This window comes from Toxotes jaculatrix, chromosome 13 (assembly GCF_017976425.1).
Source record: "Toxotes jaculatrix isolate fToxJac2 chromosome 13, fToxJac2.pri, whole genome shotgun sequence".
NCBI classification, from domain to species: Eukaryota; Metazoa; Chordata; class Actinopteri; family Toxotidae; genus Toxotes; species Toxotes jaculatrix.
The window spans coordinates 9123562-9151078 of NC_054406.1; the positions used below are offsets into that span (position 1 = coordinate 9123562).

Below are 27517 nucleotides of genomic sequence, written 5' to 3' on the forward strand. Positions count from 1 at the left end.
CAGAGTCTGGAGTGATGTGTTTCTGCACCCTGATGTGTCCAGATCAAAGAAAACAGCCCAATTACTATCTGTGATCTTAAAGCCCAGTATATAGAGTTACAGGTATTTAGGAGTTAAAAACATTTTGCTCACTTTATGTAACAAGAGTGGGCAGAGATTGTGTGTTTTAATGAGAACAGAGAATTGATGTCTTTCTTATTCACATCAGCTATCAAATCAATCCTCAAAAGCTCCTCAGTGGCCCTGGTTCGGAGCCTGAGAGAGGCAGAAAAAATGTCAGTATTGTGAGAGTAATAAATGAGATCATTTTCATTCAACAGACCATCCTCACTGATGTCTACAGTGTGAACAAGTCAATTTGAGCCACTCCCTTTAGGTCACAGATTCATACAACCACACGCTAATTAGACAGGCTGAAGTTCTCATTTCTTCTTCGCACTGCAAACCTTCCTGAGTGTAAATAATAGACTTTCCACTCAATTCCTCTTCTTCTGTGGCATTTATAGCTACCTTAGGTTATTATTTGATATGGCTCAATGTGTTTAGTGCGACTTGCTTTTGTTTCGGTAGCATTGGTAAAGGATTCACTTTGAAGATAAAGCACAGCATGAACGGAAACATGCAGGGGACAGTTTATAGCATATGACAATCATTAGACTGTGCATTGAAATATGCAACTATACGTTCGGCATTTGATCACTATTAGCAACCTGGCTTTAAATTCAATTTCACAATGGTCACAAAAGAGAAACAGCCGATAAGGTTTTTTCTCCGATCTCATTATACCTCCAAAATCTATTACCTTTTACTCTCAGGTTTTGTGCAGTTATAACTCCTTTTCTATGTGTGTGTGTATTTGTGTGGTATGTAGGTGTTTGTGTGCATACATGTGTATTCCCATGGACAATGTGGTGTGAGCGTGATGGAATATTATAGAACAGAATGGAGTGGGGCTCAATGTGCAATCACAAGCGTAATATTGAAGTTGCACACACACACATACATACACTTTAAGGAGCCTAATCCCCTTTGTGAATCTGTCAGCCTTGTTGTTACAAACACAATAGGATTATTCGTGTGTGTATATGTGTGTGTGAGTGAGAAAGTGTGGTGTTGTGTGTGTTAAGAGAGAGACCGACTGAGGACAGTGCATGACTGTGCAATTTTGTGTACGAGTGAATGTATGTGTGTGCGCACACGTGTGAGAGCAGTAGTATAGGAATGTTCCGACAGTGTGCCTGTTTTCTCTCCACAGCAATTTGTTCTCCATTCTTCTGTTAGGTGTTTGTGTATCTGTGCGTGTGTTCACGCACAAGCATGTGTGTTAGGCAGGCTGTGATTGGTTGAGTCTGCGGGTCTCATAAAGACGATGTCATGATGGAAATTAATGCAATACATCACAAACACGCACACAGACACGCACTCAGACACACACGTATACACGCCGTGAGACACACACATAAAGCACACACCTTTGCTTCCTGCCATGGGCCACTCCTGTAAATAACACTGAAAACAGGAGAAGAGAACAGGGGATTAAAGGAGAGGGAGGCTTGGGAAATAGAGGGTATATTTCCAGAAATACCGTACACAAAATTTTTACACAGAATTATGGTGACACAGTGGCACCTTTATATAGAATCAAAGGAGGATCTGTCTAACCTTATGGTCAGTGTGAATTGGAACATGTCAGAAATACTTGCAAACTCAGGGGAAGAAGGCATGCAGAGAGAGAGATGGATACAAACTTGCTCTGGGAGCTACGTGAACTAAGAAGTTGAAGCATTCAAGAAATTCGCCTGACTCAGCAAAACAAGAGCCAATCATGTTCACACAAGACTGTTCAGTTGGCAGTGTATTTCTGTTCAATATGAATGATGAGCTCCTATAGCATGCCACTGTCATTCAGAGCACGGAAAGATGGACACTGACTATTTGAGGCTGATAACACACGCAGTGCTATCAGCCTTAAATAGTCAGTGCATTGTATTTGTATAAATGTTTTTAAAGCTTGACTCCAGAAACAAACACTTAATGAGCTGCCAAATATAGTTTATTAACAAGCAATTTAATTGTATTTACTTACTTTTCCTCACTTACTTTGCTTCATAAAAGACACAGGGAGGACAAAGCTAGTCATAACAGTAGCTAGCTTCATCTCCTGCTGTCTGAACACACAGTCACAGGATATAGGCAAAATTATACCCCATGATAATGGACTTTAAAAAAAAAAATAACCATTGAAAACCAGGCTTACAGATTGATTTCAGCAAGGCAGTCTAAACAAGCGAGCATGTCCAGTAGGGCAGGCAGCCATGTGAGAGACAGGCAGCAGGTCTAAACACAGGTGGCAGATCACAAACAAATTCACAGGAACATGGGAGAGGACAGGATACAGGCAGGTACAAGGTTCAAGGCTGGCTTGGAAGTAAAAGCACACAGCAACATTGAAGATGAAGCAGAGGACTGCTATTAAGTGGGCAGGTATAAATGCCGGGTGGCTGAATAAGGGAAATTAGGGGCAGGTAAACTGGTGGGTGTGGATGTCAGACTGGGATGGTGGGAAACTCCAAGGACGGATGGGTGGATGGGTGGAGAATGGTAAGGACCAGAATGCTCCACTGAAATACACAGAGGCAGAAGCTGAAGGCAGGGACAGTGAGAGAGAACATCTCATTACAATTTCAATATGTTCTTTACCTTTTTGCCATTATTTTTGCCTGTTCCCTGGATTTTCTAAACTCATTTTTGAACAGCGTTGAGATATTAGATATTTTAAGTAAGTCTATTAGGTTATGTCAAGATTCCTGTTACAACAGGTCATCTGGCCTGGTCTCCGAGGTTCGCACAGATGTTAATGTCCCCTTTTGAATATGTGTCATTCCAGAAATCGACAAAGAGAGCTGCGGTGACCCTGGGACTCCTCTCTATGGAATAAGAGAAGGAGACAGCTTTTCAAATGGAGGGATCCTGAGATTTGAGTGCCAGTTTGGCTTCGAGCTAATTGGAGAGAAAATTATCTCCTGCCAAGACAACAATCAGTGGTCGGCAAATATCCCCATATGTATATGTAAGTAATTAAAAGCATTGAAATGTGACTTTCAGGGATGTGGCTGCATTAGATATCTTTTTTTTTTTTTTTTTTAAAAGCACGGCATGTGCTCCTCTGTGCTGTTGATAACATTCGTTCTGACCTGTCACCATGGTGACAGTACAGAGTTTATTATGGCCCGGAGTGGATGATGACCGATGATGCTGTGGAGAATGAATATTTAACAGAACATTTCTCTCTCTGCATCTCTTTCCCTTCCATCCATTTTCTTTCGTAAATTTGTATTTCTACCCACTCTGTCTCTCTCTCTCGCTCTCTCTCTCTGTCTGTGTCTGTCTGTCTGTCTGTCTCTGTGTTTCTGTACTCATCCTCCCACAGTCCCCTGCATGTCCAACTTCACAGCTCCCTCAGGAACCGTCCTCTCCCCAGATTACCCAGAAGGCTATGGAAACAACATGAACTGTGTCTGGCTCATCCAATCAGATCCAGGCTCAAGAATCCACTTGGCATTTAATGACTTTGACCTCGAGACACCCTACGATTCCCTAACGGTGAAAGATGGCGAGACAAATGACGCGGCCGTCATCGGGAGGTTCTCTGGAGCTGAGAATCCTTCCCATCTGACGTCCAATACCAACACACTGAGGCTGGAGTTTCAGGCTGATCACTCCATGTCAGGAAGAGGATTTAATATCACTTATAGTAGTATGTCATTTTTCTGTTTCAATTTATTCTAATTTCCTTTTTAAATCAAGGGAAATGGCCAATTTTATTTTCTGCAGAACAAGGTGATATGTGGAAATTATAAACTATATATTATATACTATATCTATCAAAATCTGAGTTAGAAACCTAAGTTTTTTCTACAACTTGAAGAGTGAGAGAAGGTTACAGCAGGAAGAAGGTAATGTAGGGTTATATTTATTTTCCTTTGCAGCAGAATAATGCAGGAGACTGAAGCTGAGCAATTGTTCTGTTTTGAAGCCATAAGGCAGCATTTCTCATATAACTGTGTATGAATTTTATGCATGACTTTCAGCCCAGATTGCAAGTGCCCGTATTAGATGTGAGGTCGTTTAATTCTGGAGCTCTATATCTATCCATCCTTGAACCACTTTGTTGTCTAAACTTTATCTATCTCAATCAAAAATAATTTTAGTGAAAGGTGTTACATTGTCTGTGAAACAGTTTCTTTTAATCTTCTTAATTTTCATCCCAACAATCACTTAGAAAGTGCGAGCACAATTTTTTCCCCCCTCACATATATTAGATGTTTGGATGTTTCATTTTAGATAAGAACTCTTTTAATTCACTAACAGTTAGATCAGACTGGAGGCTTCAACAACACAAAGAATTGTTCCGGAAAAGACAAAAGACAAACTGTATTGATCCAAGAGGGGTCGAGTGGTCATTACAGCAGCTAAGAATAGAGGTGTAGGTTGCAGAACAAAGAGGAAAATAAGGGAAGAAAGGCATTAAAGCTTTTTGGGAACTTTGTTGTCGCACCTAGAGCCAGATGAGATGTTTGATATCATTTTCATCTCTGTGGGTCCAGTACAGAGAGACGTCCAGGATGTGTTTAGCCTTGCTTAGCATAGACTTGAAGTGAGCGGAAACTGTTATCCTAGTTCCGTCAAAAGTGAAATAATACACCTTCCAAAAGCTCCCAAATTGCGTTCTTTAAACAGCATATCCTGTGTCTTTAACCTGTGTCAAAACAGAATCCAGGATGCTAGGCTTTTAGGAGCAGTTAGTATCTCAGAAGCTCCGTCTTCATTGTAAAGTTGTCAACTGTGAAAACCTTTGTAATTGATCAAAACCCAGGTGACTCTTAGATGTATTGATGACTAGTCAGCTACACGACAGGATACAACATGTACAGTAAATAAGATAGTTTAGATTTGTGGGAGGCATATTTGTTCATTTTTGATGCAGGTGAACTGTTTGCCCCTGCTCACAGTCTTTGAGCTAATTTAGGCTAAACACGTCTCCATACCGGGCAAACTGAAATTGAAATTGATCTTCTCTTTTCACTGTGGGTTTGATGGCAAACAGACATATCTCCCAAAATGCTGAAGTGTTCTGTCCACAAGTTTCCTCTCAGCATATCTGTGATTTCAGCTCATACCATTCTGCGAATATCTGATTTTTTTATTCTTTGTGTCACTGCATTTGTCATTTTTAATCTCTCTATCGCATGAACACCAGATTGCTTCAACTGGCAAAACATGGGCATTTTAAAGTTGGACGACTTTCTAGTCCTCTAATCTGACGAACCAGATCATGTCCCAAAGCAGACATGCTCACGGGTATTTTATCAGAAGATTTGCGTAAATCAAACCCAAGCACAGTGTAAATATATGGTAGAGTGAGAAATGAGCATATGAACAGAACAGACAGAGCACAGAAGACATTTACAGACATTTTTCCGGCCAGGATTGAACGTCACATTGCAGCAATCTATATGATTGGTCCTCAGAAATATTTTTGAAATGATGACCGTGAGAGCCTGTAAAGTATTCCTTAATAACATTTTTTGTATATCTCTGTCTCTTTCTTTGAGCATATGCATGTAGTCTCTAATATGTTCCTCTTCATATCTGTCTCTCCTTGTTACTTTTTACCCTAGCATTTGGCCATAATGAGTGTCCAGACCCTGGCATTCCTATCAACGCTCGCCGCTTTGGAGACAGCTTCCAGCTTGGCAGCTCTATCTCTGTAGTCTGCGAGGATGGTTTTATCAAAACCCAAGGAACGGAGACCATCTCCTGTCAATTAGAAAAAGGGAAAGTCATGTGGAGTGGGCCCATCCCTAAATGTGAAGGTAAATATTGACTAGATTGCTGATTAAACTATTAACTCGGGAACAATATGTCATCCAAGATATCATCATTACCACAGCATAGAGACCCAGGAGGTGGAAATTATCTGCTGTCAGCTCAACAGAGAGAAAAAAATATGGAGCTGCCCAGTTAACATAAATACTTGGGGAAAGAATTTTTACAATACAATGCTACCAAAGATACAGCTACAGATGCTCTGACTATAGTAGTATTTAAGAATATAAACCCTTTCTAGTATACATGAGAAAAAAAATCTATAGAATGACTTGAAACCCAATTGTGAAATTAATGGCATACATATATATAAGTTTGTTAGATGTATTTGTTAGATTGGATATAATTATCATACTGGCAAGTTTTAAAAGTCACAAGAAACCATAACCACTTCCTTGACAAGTTAGGTCTGCTTATTAGTCATTATACCACTTCAATTTGACTGCAGTTATTTCATTTATAATTAGTGTATCCATTTCACACTATTACCACTGTCATTTATCGTCCATATACAGTCACAGTAATTAGATTTCCATTTGAATATGTAATCATTTATCAAGGTGGCATTACTGCAAAGTCTAATCAAATAAAAGTGTAACAGCTTGATTGGAACTTCATGGAACATAAGGATTGGCAGTGTATATGTGTTTTAGATAAAACTCCTGCAGCAGATATATAATGAATTTCAAATATTTCTAACACAGCTACTGTTGATGGAGTTGTTGATAGTACAAAGAAAGGCCATGTTAATTGTGCTCCAGGTCATTTAAAGTCCCCAGATCCATTGTAGCTAATGTGTGTCTGCAACTACTTGGATGGAAAATCCACTTACTTGTATTCAGGAGGTACAGACCAGAACAAATTGCCTTCAGACACTAAGTTAAACTCTAAACAAGATCAAATTTAAAAGAAGAGTGGAACAGATTTGCTCCTGGCTAATGTAACATGGTGATAAGATTTAACATTCTGCTAAAAATTCTCATTTTGGTTATGAATGATGTAATTGCTTAACATTTAATCGCATTCTTACATTACATGCAGTGCATTTAAATATTTCTCAGACTTTATTAATGAAAGAGAACACTTGAGCATGTTGTATTTTTAATGAACTTGTTGTGGAGATGATCTAATGATGCATAAGAGTGTTCATCAGACTCAGTGTCTGACATGATTGTATACATTCTGGCTACACCAGCCAAAGCTACATACTAAATCCTGCCGCATCTTCACTTAGACACCTACTAGAAAAATCACCTTTCTTCTTTCCTTTTATGTGTGTCCTCACTAGTTTCCCTTTTTCTTTTTTCTCCCTTCTCCTCTTCCAGCCCCATGTGGAGGCCACTATTCAGCCCCAAGTGGAGTGATTTTGTCTCCTGGGTGGCCTGGTTACTATAAGGACTCCCTCAGCTGTGAGTGGGTGATTGAATCCGAACCTGGACGCTCCATCAAAATTACATTTGACAGGTGGGTGGTATAATTCTTTGATCCCGCATATTTTAAAAGCTCTCAGAGCTTTAGACAGGCAGAACTGTGCAGAATCATCAGAATCATCATTAATTACTTGTGACAAGGAAAGATTTATAAGACCTAAAGTTTGTAGGAATTCACCGCAAATATAATGATGATCTCTTGAAGTTCATGGGATGTATATTTAATATTTGAGTTGTTTATTGATCAGAAATGCTGGGGAACATTTTGGTTTATGTTATGTGTTCTCTGAGCTGTGAAGTGGTCATATAAGCAAGACTTTGGAGGATCCTTTAAATTATTTTTTCATTGGTTTGAGTTTCTCTTTCAACTTTATTTCCTTGTAAAGTGCATTTAACAATATTGGCTCAACAACATGTAGAGGGCTTGGAAGACTGGAGCTCTTAAACTTCTCTCCATGTTAATTCAATTAAACATAAACCATACTTGTTCAGAAAGTATGATTTTCATTGAGCAGTTTTATTATTTTGAAGCTATACTATGTACATTTAGCAGGGTTTAAGATAAAAGTGGCCATCAAAGAGATTCAGGCCCAAAGTGACCTTGTGAACCACAACCTCATGTTGCCTTAAGACTTTAAGACTCTTAAATCTGAATTTTGTTATGATTAGCACAAACATAATGTAAAAATCATAAGCTTGAACTTCTTCTAGTTCTCGTGCAGCCTTTATTGTTTTCAATTTTCAGTGAATGCTTTCATTCCAAAAGAAGACCTGCAGTGTTTAATCGAGTTGACAGAAATGTTATCATCTTAAACATAATTATCGAGAAATTGAAAGGTTTCATTATTCTTGTCTCACAGGTTCCAGACAGAGCTGGGTTATGACTTCCTGGAGATCCACGACGGCCCAAACCTCCTGTCTCCTCTAGTTGGTTCCTTTAATGGCACCCAGGTGCCTCAGTTTCTGTTCAGCAGCAGCAACTTTCTTTATCTTCTGTTTACCACCGATAACAGCCGATCAAACGCTGGCTTCAAAATATTATATGAAAGTAAGTTAGAAATAAATACAGTATATTTATGCATATACAGATGTGGGCATGAATTCGTAGATACAAAGCTGACTTAAAGAAAATGTCCTCTGTGCTACATCTTCTGCATATCTGAATAATACACATGCACTTAATGCATATAAAATCGAGCCATATGCTGACTATATAAGACAACCATGAAAATATATTTTTGCAGAAATATATTTTCTCTAAACACACACACAATGGCATAGTGCTGTACATGGAGACTCAAACCATCTGTGAGTTTTCGAATATGCAGATCAGCAAAACTAAAAATGAAAGTCTAGTCTTTATATGCATGTCATTTATCCTTGTAATCCCGTTTTTGTTCAGGCGTTACGGTGGACAGCTACTCATGTCTGGACCCCGGTATTCCAGTCAATGGTATTCGGTATGGACAGGATTTCTCCATTGGGTCCACAGTGTCATTCGGTTGTGATTCTGGCTACAGACTCAGCCATGAAGAGCCACTAGTATGTGAGAAGAACCATTGGTGGAGCCACCCGTTGCCTACTTGTGACGGTAAATATCTGAAAGGCTCTTCTAATGTTGGGAGAAATAGTTGAAGTTGTGAACTCACAGAATAAATAAGATGTTTATTTCAATATGAATCATCCTCCTTCAACATCAGGTAACAATAGAAGCAGTGTATGGTACTTTGTAGTTATTCTTGGCTCTACATTATACTTGAATTTGTGGTAGCACTAATCCAATATTCTGTTCAATCAAAAACCATTTTCAAAACCAAAAAGTTACATTCAAACAGATCATTTAATCTTGACCTTGGTGCAGAGACAGTATGCACAGTATGCAGTGTGGGAGCACATACTGACACGACATGGCCCAAGGTCAGCTTGACTGCAGTCCTGCCAGCAGTAGTGCAGTGATATTTTACAGTACAAGTGAGCAGTTTTGTTCTAAAATGAAATATCTACTTTGGAAAAAAATGACATTCATACTTATCAGGCAATTAGTAGAAAATAATTTTCTAGATGAAAGGTGAGACAAGTTCACAGAAACGATTTTCATTTCCACAGACTTCACCCCAAACACTGTTGAGATTAAACCAGATTATCTTGCTTATCCATTACAATAGCCTCAAAGAAGCTGGGGTGTGTGAGAACGATCAGCAGTGGAGCCCCCATCCCTGTATAGGGAACTGAGTCACACAGGACATGTTGTTCTGCGACAAAACCACTGGTTGAATCACACACACACACACACGCACACACACATATGGTTACACTGGATGTACGTAGGGACAATTTGCAGTGAAGGTTGCTGTGGCTGATAGAGGATGATTTGAGGAGAAGATTACAGATCTCTGGGCATGTACATTGTGAGTGTGCTTGTGTGTGTGTGCGTGTGTGTGTGTGTGTGTGTGTGCGTGCAGGCATGTGCGCTGTATGTCAGCACACATATGTGTGCTTGTGCCTGTATTTCTGTGTGGTGCTTTTATCCATGGGCCTCCTGTCACCCTCTCTCCTGTGTGAACTGTGAACACAGGAAGGTTTGAGGTAAGGTTGACGAGAGCCTGTGTTGCCTGTCACCTTCTCTCTCTTCTCTCTCAAATCAAGGAGTGAGGAGGGGGGTGCAGGAGTAGGTGAGGGGAGGAGGGAGGGGGGTGTCTCTCTCTATCTCACGCTCTCTCACTCCCTCTCTCCCTCCCCTCTGTTCCAATCATGGTGGAGCAGAAAGATGCGGCAGTGCTGCATCAGTTTTGTAGTGGCTTGCTTGATTCAGCTTGTGGGCTCATTCGCTTGTTAACCACATTTGAATTGCACACTTCCTGGAACTGGAAGTATTTTCCTCCGAGGAGGCCGTTTGAGCATATGAACATCAAGCCCACTGCTTGGAATTTACCGGCTGAATGCCATTAGACTGTGTTTACACAGTATACACCATACAGATATTTGCTGCTGTGGTTGGTAAGAAATGGCCTAGCTGGATGATTGACAACTAGTACATGAGGAACACTGCCAAAGGCAGCTGAGTCAGCCCTTGAAAATGTAGCACAAATCAAATGTTGTTCACACTGTATATTAAGAGAGATGAAAATAAGCAGCATTGCTTTATTTTATGTAGTATATAATATCAACGAGGTGATGACAAGGTTACAACAAAAGCCATACAAAAAAATGTAAAGATTCTTAGATTTTAACGATAAATCAGATGTCCTCCAAGCTGGAGGACCTTCCCCAGTTGATTGGATTTAAGTACAATTTGAGTAAAGTATGAGTCAGATCATTTTGTCAACCTTTTTTGAAGTCCAGAGATTGGTGTTGAAGTGGAATCACTCAACAGCACTTCATCCAGCCACAGAAAAAGTGAGAAGACAGGAGGACCTTCCAGTGACAGCGGTGGAGAAAAAGCAAGATGAAAGGGGATCAAAAAAGGAAGATAGACTGATAGAGAAAGAGAGTGGGATAGAGAGAGAAACTGGCAGTTATAGAGATGTAATGCAGTGTTTCAAATTTCTCACATAGCTCAGCATTCAACATTAAGCGCTTCCTGGCAGAAAAGTATTAATAATTAATAGCACTGTGTGTGTGCATGCGAGCCTTTCTGTATTAGTCCTTGTGCCAGGCTGTGTGTATATAATGTGTGTGCGTGTATGTGTGTGTGTGTTTGCATGTGTATGCCTACTTGTGTCTGTGTATTTGTTTAGTTTGGAAATACTCTCACCCCACACCCTTGTTTTGGGGGGATGCTGATGCTGTTAAAAACATGGAGGTTCAGTGTGGCCATACTAACGTTATAGTGTGGTTTGAGCGCATTGTCAATGAGAACGTCCTGCTCAGGGAAACTTCAGCCGAACTTTCAGGTTTGACCTTCACCCTGCTACTCTGCTACCATAGCACTTTTGAGGTAACGTTGTGGCATTTTATCAATGCATTGTAAGAGAAAATGACAGGCCAGTCGGCCAACTGTAAGATGAAGCAACTGGAGCGAGCAGAAATGAGGCACCTTGCAATACATGCATGCATTAGTATGCATAGAATGAGCAACAGATTTTTTCCAAACTTTTCTGATGACCTGGTCTCAACTCTGAGCATCTCTGTGTCAGCTCAGGTCTCTTCCTGCTTAACAATGTGCACAGTTGAACCGTGTGCAGAACTTGCAGGGTCATCCTGAGGCTGTACTGTGAGGTTCAGAATGTTTCGAGTAGTGCCTTGGAAACATCTGTATTGCTTCACTGCTTTGCATATTACTGCTCTGAATCACTTGAAATCAAACTGTATTAACAGAAAAAAAGACCTCAGAAACAAAAGACATTTTACAGTTCTTGCACACAGTGCAGCTATTGCACAGCTTTAATGTTGTGGAAAAGTAGCTTAAATAATTTTCATGCATTTATTTTCAATTTTTCAGTTTTCTGCCTGAGAGCAATTTGGAGCTGAGAGACTGTACATCCTAAAGTAACAAAATCTTGCAAGTCGGTTTCAAATCTCCCACTTCTCACCAAAATAAATTACACTTATTGTCCAGATGGTTACTTGTTACATAACCAGCAACTTTGCATTTTAGCCTTTAACTCCAATTACTCAGGTAACTTTATACTTTATACTTGTTTGTTACATTTCTTGGCTCACTACATAGCCACTGCATATCTGTTTTTTGTTTTTTTTTTGAGTTGCTTGTTTCATGCAGAACCTGTTATTGCTATTAATGCTGAAAAACAACATACCGGTAGATGGACTTCTTCGATTTCAAACAATCGACACCACACATGATGTAACTGGAAATATGTATTTGCAAAACAGGCATTGAAATATGACTGATCAAATTTGAACATGCTTAGTAATGCAGTTGAAGACAGAGTTGTGATAAGTCACTACGATATAGAAGGTGTTAAATCTGCAGCATGGACCTTGAGGCTTGAGCTCGTTACAGCTTAACAGAGAGGCTGAAGTGCACCCTTTGTTCTGCTGAAGACAGGTGCTATCATTGTGCCATCATTGTGATTTTATGTGTTAGCACCCACAGACTCTACTTACTTCATTACTTACTTATTACTTACTTAATCTAAAGAAATCTAACTTTTAAAGCAAAGCTATTAGGGAATAAACATTGATACAACAGTGTTTACCCATTTCCTAATGTCTGACACGACACAACTTTTGCAGCTGTCAGTGAATGTAGACCGTTCTACCCACAACTCCTAGAGGATCTCTCTCTTTCTCTGGCTGTCTACCTCTCCTTCTCTCATAGCATTTGTGTGAGGGTATGCAAGTGTGTATGTACTATAAAATGGGTATTAAAGGTCCACAGGGAAACATTATCTGTTTTAGCTATCAACAATCTGATGCTAACCTTCTCCCTGCCTCTGTCCCCTGTCTCTGCATATGCCTCCCTCCCTCCCTCTACCTCTCTCTCTCCCACTCTGTCTCTCTCAATCTATCCAGCTCTATGTGGCGGAGATGTTAGAGGTCCCTGGGGGACCATCCTTAGTCCCGGCTATCCAGACAGCTACCCTTCATCTCTCAACTGTACCTGGACTGTGGAAGTCAGCCACGGGAAAGGCAAGAGATTCACACACAGATTCACTCTTCTTAACAGAGAGAGACAGAGTGAGAGACAGTAGCAAGGAGCACACACAGTAGTGCAGCTACTGCTGCACCACAACTGCAAACTTGCATTACATTAAGTTTTTAGTATTTTCTATGTTTTATAGCATATTCAGAGGGGCATTTGAAGTTGTCTAGCCATAGGCAGTGCATGTATGGATTGGTCAAAAACAACCCTGGTTCAAAACAACACACATAATGCCACTTATAGATTATTATTAAGATAAGTTTAGCATGTTTTATGCATTTTGACCTGTTAAGATATTAGCAATTAGCTTTAAGTAGGTAGGTATATGAGCACAAACTTTTAAAAGTTCTCTCCCTCTCCCTGTGTGTGTGTGTGTGTGTGTGTGTGTGTGTGTGTGTGTGTGTGTGTGTGTGTGTGTGTGTGTGTGTGTGTGTGTCTCAAACAGGAGTCCAGTTTCAGTTCAATTCTTTTCATCTGGAGGACCAACACGATTACCTCTTGGTTACTGAGAACGGGAGTTTCCTACAACCACTGGCTCGCCTGACTGGCAACGAGTTGCCTAGCAACATCAATGCTGGTCTCTATGGCAACTTCAAAGCCCAGCTACGATTTATCTCTGACTTTTCCATTTCATATGAGGGATTCAACATAACTTTCTCTGGTAATTTACTCACCTATAGTTATAACATACTCTTACACTCCAACAAGATATATATTTGATTTACCCTCACTTTAGTCAATTCAAGTAGTAGTAGACTTTCCTCTTAATTCTCACGCTGGAAAAAATCAGTTTGATACTCTAGCACAAAGGATAGTTTATTAAATCCAAACCAGGCTTTGTGAAAAACAGTCAAGTGATAACACTCTTTATGAATTTTGCAGAGCATCAGCTTAGCAGCCCTTGTGAGGAGGGTCCAAGAAACCACAGTGGAATAATAGCCTCTCTTTAAAGAGACAAAAGCAAAGCAATATTTCTAGACAATTACATTCTCATAAAATGCATTGTGGTAATTGATCAGACATAGCTTTACTCTGAGTTGTAAAGTTGCTAAAGAAATGTTGTCTAGTTCATTTATATAGCACCTAATCACAGAGTGGTTGATAATACCAGTAGTAGATAAAAAAAGACATCATTTAAGCATGAAAAGCTAAATAAAGGTGAGCTTAAGGAGGTGAGTCTGCTTTTTAAAGCACAGTCTTCTTTAGTTTAAAGAACGTGATGATGGAGGATTGGAGGATGTAGCTTGCACTGTTGAACCGTATTGCTTTTCACAGAGAGGTGTTATTTAACCTACCCTCACTGATATAAATGGGGCGGGCAAAATGATAGAAACACCTCTCCATTACGCAATACAGTTCAACAACACCACAAACTGCAGCCTCCAAAATGCTCATAAAGTTGAATAAAGTTGAATCAACACCTCTCTACAACGGTTTCAGCAAACCGTCATGAAGACAGGACCTAGTGCCGGACTGCGGCCTAGTCAAACACATAGTGCGTGGGCAGGCTGCCCAGTCCCCCACCAAAACATGCCTTTTGTGCTGCTAATCCAGAGGGCATACTTAGCTGGATGCACAAGTTTAGATCTATCGACCAGTTTCGTTACTTCCATTCTTATCTAAGTCTATTGAAAGGGTGGTTTTCTAACAGGTGTCAGAATTTCTCTCACCCGAACGCCCTCCTTGATCTGAATCAGTTGGGCTTTAAGAGCAGCTACTCTACTGAAACAGTTCTGTTGTCTGTGACAGAAGCCTCATGGGCATTCAGAGCTGCAGCTCAGTCCTGGGTCCTTATCTTGCTGGACCTATCAGCTGCCTTTGACATGAAGCACAGCATCCTGCTATCTGTACTCTCCAATATGGGCATCTCAGGAAAGGCATTTTCTTAAATCCTGTGTCACTGGGCGTTCCTTCAGTGTTCCGTAGCAAGGACATACGTCCTTATCCCATCCTCTCCCCTTTGGGGTGCCCCAAGGCTGGGGCCCCTTCAGTATACACCACCTCCTCGCATCCAAGTATCCATTTGCATGGCTTCTCACGTTACTGCTATGCAGACGATACCAAACCATACCTGTTATACCTGAATCTTGACTGCTCTCTCAGACATATCCACAACGCCTCTCTGAGACTGAACTTGTAGTCATACTGGCCAATCAATCTCACCATCACAATATCAGTCCAAGATCATGAGAAATCTAGGTGTCATATTTGATGACCAGCCATCTTTCTCAACCTCCCTCCTGCATCTGTCTCCGGGTTATTCCATTTTGTACAACACAACTTACTTGATTCCAGTTCGCCACCCACCTCTAGACACAAGCTATGGTTATCTTTTGCCTGACTACATACTCTTAAACCCGTATAGTTGGTCCAGAATGTGGCAAATCATCTGACTTTCAGTCAGCCCAAAGGGACACGTCACTCCACTTCTCACTGACCTCCATTGGCTACCCATGGCCGTCCAAATCAAATCAAGGTCACCAATGCTTGACCACAAAATTACTTCTGGGTCTGTACCCATCTAATTGAATTCAGTCATATAGGCTTATGCTCCTTCATGGCCACTGCGTTCTTCCAAGAGACGTCGCCTGGCATTGATATCCCTGTACACAGTAGAATAGGCTGTCTCTCTCTCTTCAAGAATCTCTTGAAGACTCATCTCTTGCAACAGCATCTCCTCTTCTAACACCTCTAACACCCTAACATGCCTAACTAGCACTTACTGTGCACTTTCATTGCACTTCTTTATCTGATCTCCTTGCACTTTGTGTGATTGAATAGATTTAGTACTTACTTCAAGCTCTCCTACTGTACTGAACCTTTAATGTGAGTTGCTTTGAAGAAAATCCAATCTGCCAGATGAGTAAATGTAATGTAAATGTATGACTGCCGTAGAGACTGCATTCGTTTTAGTAGCAATAATAATGTACCAAATAAACTGCCTATTATTATTTAGGATGAATATATAATTGGATCTGCATAATTGTCTCACAGTGTACCACTAAAGTGTAACTGGACTTCGTCTTAGAATCCTGCTTGCACCAACAATGTGTGTATTCACAGCCTGCGCAACACTGATACACCACAAGTCAGGTCTCCAGGGCTGACCCAGAGAGACCCACCCACTACCTATGTGAGTCTGTCAGTCAGCATACAGAACAGTGAACAGTGTTGAAACCTGCACTGAAATCCAGCAAAACCAAGCTCCTGCATCACAGTGTATAGAGATGTGATCTGAGATTTTGACAAGAGCTGTTTCAGTGGAGTGAAAACAACAGCAGCCATGATGGAAAAAGGCCCTTTTTTTCCCCTAAAACTTCAACTTTAAATGAGAGCAGACTCAGGTCAGTGTCTTATAAATATAAGTCCCCCAACTTGTACTCAAAACTTTAATGAAACACATAAGCTACAAAATCACTCCCTTTATAACTCATCCAGACTGTACTCAAGCAGGGCTTGCATGATGGCTGGTCTGAGGTTATCTGCTGGTTTACATAATGTACTCTTGCATTCATAAGTTCAAAACATTCTCTCAGTCAGCTCCCACTTGTTGTTGATGTAATGCAAAGTGACACGACGATAACTGATGTTGCAGTAACCATCTGTCCTCATATCCAGAGTCACTCCCCTTTGCTATCAGTCAACTGAATTCTCAGTTCTGGAATGATGATGAATTGAGGGATGAAATGTTGCGTTGTTGGCATTCACAGTAAAAAGAAATTATTTCTGGCTGTGTGGATGTTGAAGGTCAATGATAGTCTTAACTCATGTACTAAAACATATAAATGTGTCTAATTAGGCTTGATAAAATTATACCAGTTTGAAAAAACAAAAACATTTAAACTTTGCAAATTTCTTGTTTTTTTATGGTCTCATGTTTATTTTTACATGTTCTTTGACAGTTTTTGAGGGAAGGGAGAAGTTACACAACATTAAACTGAATGCAGTCCACCATTAAACAACACAAACAAAAAAAAAAAGTGCTGTCCCCATCCATAGCCCTGTTACTTCACCACCACCTCCCTTATCCCAAATGACAGTTAAAGGGCATAATTAAGACAAGTCAAGTCCAAGGCTACATCTGCCCCTCATAATTCAAGATCATTTGCCTAACTGTCCTTTCGGCACTCTTTCACTGACTCTGGAATAAAGTAGCACTTGAATCCTAGCATACCCTGAAGGATGCTGCACCACCTCCCAGATGGCATAAACTGATACTCAGAATGTAACACATGGGAGGTGTCACCAGAGATGTGACATGCCAGTCTTAACATGCTGACCATGCTGTGTCATGCTGCGGCACACTCTGTAATACAAATCACATCATCGGCCTTAGCACACTGAAAAAAATAAATCTCCTGCTGTACCTCGCTAAACACGAAATCAGCAAGTTCAGTTCAGGACACGGTGGACTCAGCTCAAACTCTCAACTTGTGTACTAGTTGTTCACAGCTGTACATAAGTTCTTATGCAGTTTATATTTTAATGGACTGCATTTTCAACGTTTTTAGCACCTAAGTTTCTGAATTATTGAAAAGGATTTCTTCACACAGTGAGAAAGAGCATGGCCATGAGGTGTTTGCATTTTTCAGTTAATATTTAATGGTTATGTCGTTGGTCTTATTGTAGTTATTAGGGTGGATTTTCCTGGACTTTGAGAGTGATGGGTATTGATTTGCTGATTTAACGCTATTTGTAGGAGAAATTCTTTACACTCTAATCTCATAATTTCTCACTTACTCTAATGGCACTTAGGCCACACTCAGAAAATTCAATAAATAGTGGTATACATTTCAAACTTTATTTTCAGTTAGAGGCATAGAAAGGCCAGGTTTTACAGTGCTGACATCATTTTAAATGTCTATTGTTCTGTATTCTGTTACCATGTATTTTCTACAGAATATACTTTGGAGCCATGTGAGGACCCTGGGATGCCTCGGTTTGGCAGGAGAAATGGCTACAGTTTCAGTGTCGGTGACACGTTGTCTTTTTCCTGCAATATGGGCTACCGCCTAGAGGGGGCGCCGGAGTTAATCTGCCTGGGAGGTGGGCGGAGAATGTGGAGTGCTCCTCTACCGAGATGTGTCGGTATGTGGTAATATTACTAGTGCTGTTATATCTTTGACAACACAAACACACGCACACATACGAGTGGTAATGGAATACAATATGTTTGTCGAGGTTTGTGGTCAGGTGCCAAAAGGTTTCTAGAGGTATGAAGATGTTTAATATTTAAATTGTAAGTCAGTTTTTGTGAACCAAGCATGGTAAATTGTTATTGTTTCACATGTAGCGTTCACTGTTTTTAAAGTCCACCTGTTAAAAGCAATAATGATTGGTTTGTATTCATTGTTGTCATTACAGGGCCAATACCATATTACCTCCTGTTTCACAAACAAAGACAAATAAGATTTGAGTTATGTGACTGATGTTGGAACTGAACATTAGCGTGCAGTGGCCAGAAAACATGTCGAGCTGCTTTGCTGCTGATATGCTGAGGTTCTTGGTAAACACAGAAACATTTGCCCATGTTTTGACAAGCAAAAATTATGAACCCAGCCTCAGTTCAAAAGCCAGCAAAAACACAAGGCCAACTTTGTTTGCTTTTACAAGATAGCGAAAGAGAGGTGACAACACAAAAGTAAAGGAAATGACTGAAAAACATTTTTAGAATAATTTGCAACAGAAAAAGATCATGCGAGGTCTTTCTATTTCCACTTTGGTAGTAGATTTTCAAATGTAGACTGCCTCTGTCCTTGATTCTCTAAGTTTTGTATTTAATCTGTTCAAAAAAACATTATTAAACACAGTGAACTAAAACCATACCAAGATGAATAGGACTTCCATGCACAGCAGTCCATGTAAGAGCCACCTTTACACAGGCCAAATTTCAGTTACTGGATGAACAGTAAATGTCAGTGATATTTCTTCAGTGATTTACCGGCGTGCACAGAGTTTTGGCCAATTCACAATCCTGTATCACCCCCTATGAGTTTTACTATCAAGGACACCATCAGAAATACGACTCTGAATTTTTTATTTAACACAGGAACAATTTAGGATTTATCATGCTCTCAGATGCTGTTTTTCAAAACTTGTTGAATAAGTGACAAAGACAGTTCCAGATAGAATGCAATATTAAAATAAATAGCACCTGGGACATGCACCTAAATATGAAATAAGGACCTCTCGGACAAGAAAATGCCAAAGTAGGCTTTATTTATTTTGAGCAGGTGTTGTCTTGAATATTTCCATCTTGTAACTTGAGTGAGAAATTTACTCTCTCTGTTTTATTTTTTTTTATTTTTGCTCTCTTTTTCTGCAAACCAGATGAGTCAGAACAGAGGAGGGCTTTTTGCAATCTGACAAATTTATGATTAAATGTAGATACATGCCACATGTTGAACCCTAATCTAAAATGATGAAGCAGTCTACAATGGAGTGATACAAGCTGGAAAAAAGGCACATGTAGATACAACATGAAGGGAAATTTAAAGGCAGCGTGAAAGCATATAAAGCAGGGAAGTGCTCGTTGAACCATGAACACAAATTGCAGAGAGGACGTGTCCATTAGAGTTAAAAATGTCTCACCTGGAGGGGAAAATGTGTATACTCTGAGTTGTATCACTAATTAATTAATGTACAGAGGCGGAAGCAAATACCAAATTTAAAGGGCAAATAAGTAAAATAGTGGATTTCTCAGTTTTGAAAGCATTTAATGACAGTCATTTTAAATATGGGCCATCGTGTAAACACACTCATACGCTCCATATGAGTCTGTAGCTTGTAGTCAACAAAAAGATACTGCAAAAACACACAAGAGGAAAGTGGTAATGGTAAAAAGAAATACTGACAATAAATGTTGGAGGATGAAGGTATTTGCCTGTTCTTGTGTTTGTGTTGGGTTCCTCTGGGTGTTTTAGCAGTACTCCAGTCAATGTCCCTGACCAAAGCAATTGCTCTGTGGGCGCCACAGGAGGGGCCACCTACTGTCTCTCAGTAGTTAGAATAGATCTTATGCAGAACATGAGTTTACCCATGAGGATCAATACTGTGTACCAATAACTTCAGGCTCTGTGTAAGCAAGAAATGTGTAAAATTAGCTTTGATGTGGATGCAAATGTAGAATCAGTACAGGGTAATAATAAAAGCACACAGCCAAAGAGACAGCTCTGAATGTTTCTGCAGTGCTTCACAGAATTGTTTTCAGCAACACTGTGAGAAGTGTGGGACTATACAGGTGCAGAAAGATAGATATTACTGTGCAGTTTTAGCAAAGGTGAAGATTCAGGATAGAGAATATTGTATGTTTATATTGATGTTTGAAGTAACAGTGGTTTTTGTCTTTGGCTCTTTGTCATTAACGTGCAAAGACTGATAATGCAAAGAGGTGGGAGTGGGGTTGCATGCTGGCCTCCTATGATGTAGTGCAGTTTGCTATATTTAGTTCCTGTGTGTTGTGCTGCATTTCTACATGATGTGGTGCACATCACAGAGGAAGAGAGAAGAGGAGAGGACAAGGAAGATTAGAACACCTACCGTGTGCTGTTTTTTTTTTATATATATCTGAGCCTGTGGCCAGGTTGGCAAGCAGAGCCAAAGAGCCAATAACACATATCTTTTCATGGCAGTGGTAGTAGAAAATCTCGCTTAACTTCAGGTCCTGTCCTGTCCATGATTTTGTGCTGCCTGCCTTTCATGTGCGGAAAGTCCTTTCCTGCATCTTGCTACAATCTGCCTGGACATTTTCACCTTTCTGCACTCCGTCCTGGCTGGAGAGAACTGGCAGTAAACATATCAAATGTGCAGTATAGAGGAAAAATGTCTTAAGAAAAAAAAAAGATCACCTCTATGGTAATCTTCAAGCTTCTCAAACTTAATGCAGATCTTAAACAGAGAACCCTTCACCTTGATTAACAGAAAGGAAAATATATTAACATGATGACTGGGCATAACAGGTTATCTAATGATTGTGAGGTGGAAAGAAAAGACCACAGCTGCTGACAGGAGTAAGGAGCTGCACCACGATGCACCCTAACTCCTCATTGTCACACATGTTGACCAAGGTGATTAGTAAGATAAGTTATACCGATTTGAGATCATAAATCATGGTGCAGTTGGCTTGTTTACTTGCTACTGCTATCTCTCAACAGTTAGGAAGGTTTAGTAATTTCCTTATGCACAAATACAGCTCGCATGTATATAGTAATGTTTGCAATGTCATAACTGATCTCATAACAGTAGAAGATGTCTCAAGGGCAGCTTGGCAAGCTCACTTGTCTGTAGCTAGCCATAACTTGGCTTAGCCATAGCTAGCCACCCATCAAAGGTCCTAGGATTATCCATAATGCACATGTGTAAACACAACAACAACAAAAAAATGCTGCTCCCCCTCTGCTTGACAAGCCCCAGCCTTTGTCAAAGGGACACGCTCATTGATTGAAATGATTGATGCAATGCCTACTTTCCAGAGACAATAGCGTGCTGTGGCCACAAGAGGGAGGTAATTAAAAGTTGGAGGCAAACAGGCAATGTCAGATCCTTTATGAGACAGAACACTGTTCTGAAACGTAAGGGCAGAAATCACTTCCACTTCAGAAGGTGTTTTTTTTTTTTTGTGATTTTGATTAAGTAAAAGATGCACTACGCAGCTTTAAAGTGGTCGTCTCTGTTTGTTGTTTTACATGAGGTTGTATTCACCCTAGCAGTTCAAACATACTGTTACATATACTTTCCAGAATTGAGTTGGAGTGACACTAAATAGGTGTCTTTGCTTTTTCAGAAAGCAGAGCTTTGGTTTGCTTTTTCTGCTTGTTTATTATTTATGGACATTCTGGACTTCTTTAGCACTTTCATTAAAGGAAAGGAGGCTGAAATGGAAGGGAAAAAAGAAAAGAGGAAAGTAAAAAAAAGAGAAGGAGGGAGAGGAAAAGAGGAAACTCATGAGAAGCGGAAGAGGAAGGCTGATTGAAGTAGAGGAGGGTAAAGGGGGCACTATTCATAGAGAGGGAGAGAGAGAGAATGAGCGAGGGAGTTAAAGAGGGAGAGGGTGGAGAGGTAATTTTCTAAATGGAAACTGTAGCAGCGTGATTTATTGACGATATGACAGCTGTAATATGACTATTACACCAGTAGAGACATAGAGAGGGGGAGAGCGGGAGGGAGAGGGGGAGAAAAAGAGAGGAAAGGGACATAGATACTGTAGATAGAGGGCACATGTGAGAAGTGTAGAGAGCTGGTCTCTTTAGGTAAATTAGTTTCTGAATTTTACTACTTGCCCATTCTCTGTGACAGGAGTCGATGGCTGACAATACAGCTGTTTAAAAGGGTTGTTAAATTACTGTCACGCACACACGCACCCACAAGGACACATCAGAAGTATTCATTCATTTGTAAGAAGGAAAGAATCATTTTCTCCAAGAAAAAAAACAAAAAAGCAAAAACAACCCTGTTTTCTCGGAAACTGCTTCAACAATGGACTGAAACTTTTAGACAGAAGTACCAAACAAATTTAGAATCCCAGATGATTCTTGAAGAAGCTGCAAAAAGGTAGACTTTTTAAAATAAAGGTTTTAGCATGTCTCTGTCATGTATATATTTTAATTCTCTGGTTTCTGTCTTTGTCATCAGCGGAGTGCGGTTCTTCAGTCATAAACAATGAAGGGATCCTTCTCTCTCCAAACTACCCAATGAACTATGACAACAACCATGAATGCATCTATAGCATCCAGGTAATCTAACTGTACTTGTTTTACAATAATGTGTTCTTGTTGAATAAAATCAATGCCGCTCATTCTGATTTACAGTTATTTAAGAAAAAGTAATAGAGACTCTCAATATTCTATTCTCGTATAAATGTAAAAATCATTATGAAAGTTTATGGAATTTATTAGCCATCTTCCAACCTTTGTGAATATATTTGTTGTCTGTTTTGTTGATCAATAAATCCAATTTGGATTTCATGTGGACTTCAGGTGCAGGCTGGGAAAGGCATCAACATCTCTGCAAGAACCTTTCATCTCGCGCAAGGGGATATACTCAAGGTAAACAAACGACCACACACACATTTGGTGATTCCTCTGTCACTCTCCTTGCACAGTCTCTGTGTCAGTGATGGTAAAAAAAAAAAAAAATCAGTTCATGGTTAGTCCTTATGTATTTGCATCATGAGTTCATGGCGCTGTTATTTTTACAGATTTATGATGGCAAAGACAACACAGCCCATGTTCTTGGAGCGTTCACAGGATCGTCTATGTTGGGCCTGACCCTGATTTCCACTTCAAACCATCTCTGGCTGGAATTTTACAGTGATCCAGAAAGTACAGGAGAAGGATTCAAACTTGTGTATTCAAGTAAGTTTTCGACAAACACAGATAACCTTGATAAACTTGTTATTTTCACACACTCTAATCTTGTTATATCCATGATATATATGTGCTAAAACTGTGCCAAGAATATATAAAAGAAAAGGTATTTCATGGCGAATAATGGTTAAATTGGAACCTCTATGCATTTCAAACTGAAATATAAATGTAAACTTTAATTCATTGTGAGTAGTAAATGTAGCGACATTCTTCAAGCTGCGTTTTCCAAAAAATTGGCAGTGCTCTCAGACACTCAAGCTGTTGGTGATTTATATGGGCGATTACGGCCTAGCTCACACCGCAATGTTTTTTTTTCCTTTGTTTGTTTTTTTTCCCACATGCACTAAATTATTATTTTGATTCAATTATTATGATGACCTGTCACATCCTCAACAGGACTCACAGCAAGTGTACTGTACACGACTTTTAGCTTTATGCAGTTAAATAAAACTGCATAAAGCTAAAAGTGACATAAAACTGGAGTGGATCAATACAGCACAAGAGACTAAAGCTGGTCACTATCAGAATCACATCAATTCAGCAATTAAATGCCACGGGACGGCTGTAGTAATTCTCAACAAATGTAACGCACTTTCTGAATCAATTTAACTCTAAACGGTCCTAATTTGTGAAACCATAAACAAACTGATTGTTAATTGCGCCACTGATATGATCACAAGAAACTTGTTGTGTTTGATTAACGAAGCTTCAGAGAGCTCCAGCATGGGATGGGGTGTTAAAGGTGCGCTCTGATGTTCACACATTTGGCAGTGCCCTCTTAGATGCATGGTTGGAACGAACAAATCTAATTGTTTAAATGGAGCCATGCGGGATAATTTGCATCGTGCTTTGAAGTTGTATTGTCTCTCTGTTGTGTGAGATGAGTGGAGCATCACTTACTTACTCCTCTGCATCTCAACTTTCTCACACTGATGCACATGGAAGTAAGTTCACCGTACAAAGAAAAGACACTGATGTGAAGTGCATGAAAAACATAAAAATTTAAATTAAATCATTTTTGTTTGTGTACTATTTGATAACATAGAGAGAACAATTCCATTCACACTAGATGGGTGATTCAGGGTGATGGCAGGTGTGTTCAGGTTGCAGAATGATAAGTATAGCTTTGCAAATGTCCATTTCTAAGGATTTCGAAATGCACCTTCTCCGGGATGACTCAATCTTCCAGGTAATACTGAAGACCAAATAAGGGTTAAAGTCTTATAAGGATAAGCTGTTTATATACCCCTTCACATCCGGCTCTCCAAAATTGTGCACATGAATAAACAGAATATTCTGAATATTACCATGGAAACTGAGCTTAGACAGACTGTGAAAAACAACATTAAATTGGATAAGGTGTATACATGCTCCAGGATCTCTCCTAATATTGGTAAGTCTCATATATCTTTTTCTGTTTTTTTTATTAAATCGGGTTGAGAGCTTAACAGGATCTGTGATATTAGCAAGCTCATAAACAGAATACTTGAGTGTGCCAGATATTAAGGGAATATTGCTGTGCATCTAAAGAACACTAATTCGGTTTTCTCTAGTGGTGTCTTAGATGTCCCTTAGCAAGTATTTTAAAAAGTAGAAACACTTTAACGATCTTTCTGTGTCTTTTTCTCTCTCTAGGTTTTGAGCTGTCTCATTGTGAGGACCCAGGCGTGCCTCAGTTCGGCTTCAAGGTCAACGACCAAGGTCATTTCTCTGGAAGCAGCATCACATACAGATGTGAGCCCGGGTACACTCTGCATGGGGCTTCCACACTGAAGTGTATGACGGGGGAACGGAGAGCGTGGGATAACCCTCTGCCTTCTTGTATTGGTACGTCCGTGTAGTTGTATGAAGCTATTGAAAAGACACTCATTCTCACAATGACTCACATTCATACATGTATATGCTGAATACCTGTACAGTTACCAAACACCTGTTAGACGTTTTGGTGCCCTTATAAAACATCTTCTTTCAAGTTTGCAAATGGCAAAAAGCAAGAAGAGGATATATTCAGTAAATAAACAATCAACACAACATGACCCATCTTCTCCTTTGAATGTTTTACATACCAGAATTTACTGTGGCATGAAGCAGTGCCAAGCAGGAATATCTCATTTACCCAGAACTCAGCTGTTCCACATATACCGTGCAGAAAGCACTGCTGTGGTAGGCCCTGCTGCACAGTACAGTACAGAGTGACTCAGAGCTCCTTTATGCAAAGTCCCTGTTTATAGGACATTCAGTCAATAATCTGGAAAGAAAACAGAAGGAGGCCAATTTCCTGGTGAATCACCTTTGTGATGTTCTCGTGATATCACACACTGCAGTAGTTTTAAAGTCTCAATGAAAAGCCTATTTGTTCAGGAGGGTTTACCACCTGGACTCCCTCTGCACAATTCGTCCATTTCCTTTTCTGCAGTGGGGGATTTGCTCTCTGCTCCTAGAGCCTGTCCCTATGCTTACCTAGTGCTCTGCTGTATACTAAAACACACATTTACAAACACACACAGATCCGACCTTGTTTTATTACATTTGTATCTCAGCTTGTTTTTAACCTCTATTTATGTCATCCTTACTCTATAAAGGGATAAATGAGAAACCTGTGTGCTAGAATTGCATCATAAAGACATTTAAATTGATTTGGTTTTGCTATAGACCACTGTATCCAAGTATGGGCCATTTTAGAGTAACACTAAAACTTACTGGAAAGCAACTCCCTTTTGAGTATTGACGTATTTCTAAATATTCCATTACAAAATCATTACTTTTTTAAATTCATTTTTCAGGGCTTCAACCTGAAGGGATAACCACACCACAGTCCCAAATATTGATGCCATTAAGTCAATAATAGTCTTTTACTGGCTATGCAGTTTCAGGCCTCCAGACCTCACACACACTCCCATAAACACACACTGACACATTCACCAACATATTTATGTCAAGCTTATTTGGAGAGATTTTCATTTCCTCCTTGTAGGTATGTGGTTGAATGATTATATTCCCTAATTAAACCCAAACAAATGCTTAGTCTATACAGATTGACACACTAAATAGCTGCTACAGCTGTGGCCCAGATGGGAGCTTTAAGCATAACAGCAAGCCCAGGGTTTTAAGCACCTTTCTTCCTCCATCGCTTCCTCTGAACTTTCTGATTTTGGATTCTGCTTAATAAGTCTCTTTCCTTCTCACTATCAATAATGAAAGACTCATAAAACCACTGGCTGATATTCTCTGACTTTATATTTTAGCAGTGACACACTATGACCTCAGCTAACCTCCAGTCTTAATATTATATTGCTTCTTATTATTACTCGTAGTGTTTCCTCTTTACCCCCTTTGGTTTTCTGCTTTTTCTTTCTCTTTTGCCTCTTCTCCTCTTTTTTTTTTCCCCCATTCGAACTCTTAATATTGCTCCTATTACTCGGGATAATATATTCCAGTGATGAAGGGAGGGGAGCCTGAGGGAGCAGGAACATGGGGAGGGTGGAGAGGAGGAGAGGGGATGAAGATTGTGAAAATATATAACTGCGAGAGAGACAAAGAGAGAAGGGGGAATTATTTTTTGTTATATAATGTGTGGTGATTTCTTTAGGGAAGAATGCACGATCAGCACTTTGTGTCTTCTTCTTCTCTTCTCTTTCTGTGTGGGAGAAAGACAGAGGGACACGGAGGAAGAGAGTTCACTCCTTTCTTAATCCATTTGTCTCCGTGGTGATCGTTTAATCACTGCTCAGTGTCTACTGAGGTGCACCTAGTGGATCTGATTGCCTTGATAAACACTTGCCATGGACAGATAAATGGTTGACTTGCCATACGTCACGCACAACACTTAAATACACACATGCACCCTCATCAGTTTCTCGTTGTTTGGCTAGAACTGATGGTGTTTGTAACACTGTCACTGCTAATCAGACAGTTTAGAAAGGTGTGGATTTGCATGTTGGTACATATTAACAGTGTGTAATGTCTGTGTGTGTGTGTGTGATATCTGTAGCCGAGTGCGGCGGTCGCTTTAAGGGGGAGTCTTCAGGGAGGATTCTTTCTCCTGGATACCCATTTCCCTACGACAACAATCTACGCTGCACCTGGACCATTGAGGTGGACTCTGGAAATATTGTGAGGTAAGGTGGACCTTCTTGTCATTCACTTTAGCACCCACTTCAATGTCTTCCTTAGCTTTCTAGTGTTAATAGCTATTCTGAGAATGTGATTATTTGTTGGTGTGAAAATGG

General features: G+C 39.9%; 1 protein-coding gene across 1 annotated transcript in view; it reads left to right on the top strand.

The window, feature by feature from the left end:
- csmd3b (CUB and Sushi multiple domains 3b) overlaps window positions 1-27517 on the top strand; it is a 318235-nt gene that overhangs the window by 228300 nt on the left and 62418 nt on the right. Inside the window, exons 13-26 of the mRNA XM_041053205.1 lie at window positions 2888-3070; window positions 3431-3757; window positions 5682-5876; window positions 7215-7353; window positions 8180-8367; window positions 8722-8910; window positions 12795-12911; window positions 13370-13585; window positions 17824-18012; window positions 22555-22655; window positions 22899-22967; window positions 23120-23276; window positions 24924-25115; window positions 27280-27406. Of these exons, the coding sequence (XP_040909139.1) occupies window positions 2888-3070; window positions 3431-3757; window positions 5682-5876; window positions 7215-7353; window positions 8180-8367; window positions 8722-8910; window positions 12795-12911; window positions 13370-13585; window positions 17824-18012; window positions 22555-22655; window positions 22899-22967; window positions 23120-23276; window positions 24924-25115; window positions 27280-27406 (2389 nt within the window). The remainder of the gene's footprint in view (window positions 1-2887; window positions 3071-3430; window positions 3758-5681; window positions 5877-7214; window positions 7354-8179; window positions 8368-8721; window positions 8911-12794; window positions 12912-13369; window positions 13586-17823; window positions 18013-22554; window positions 22656-22898; window positions 22968-23119; window positions 23277-24923; window positions 25116-27279; window positions 27407-27517) is intronic.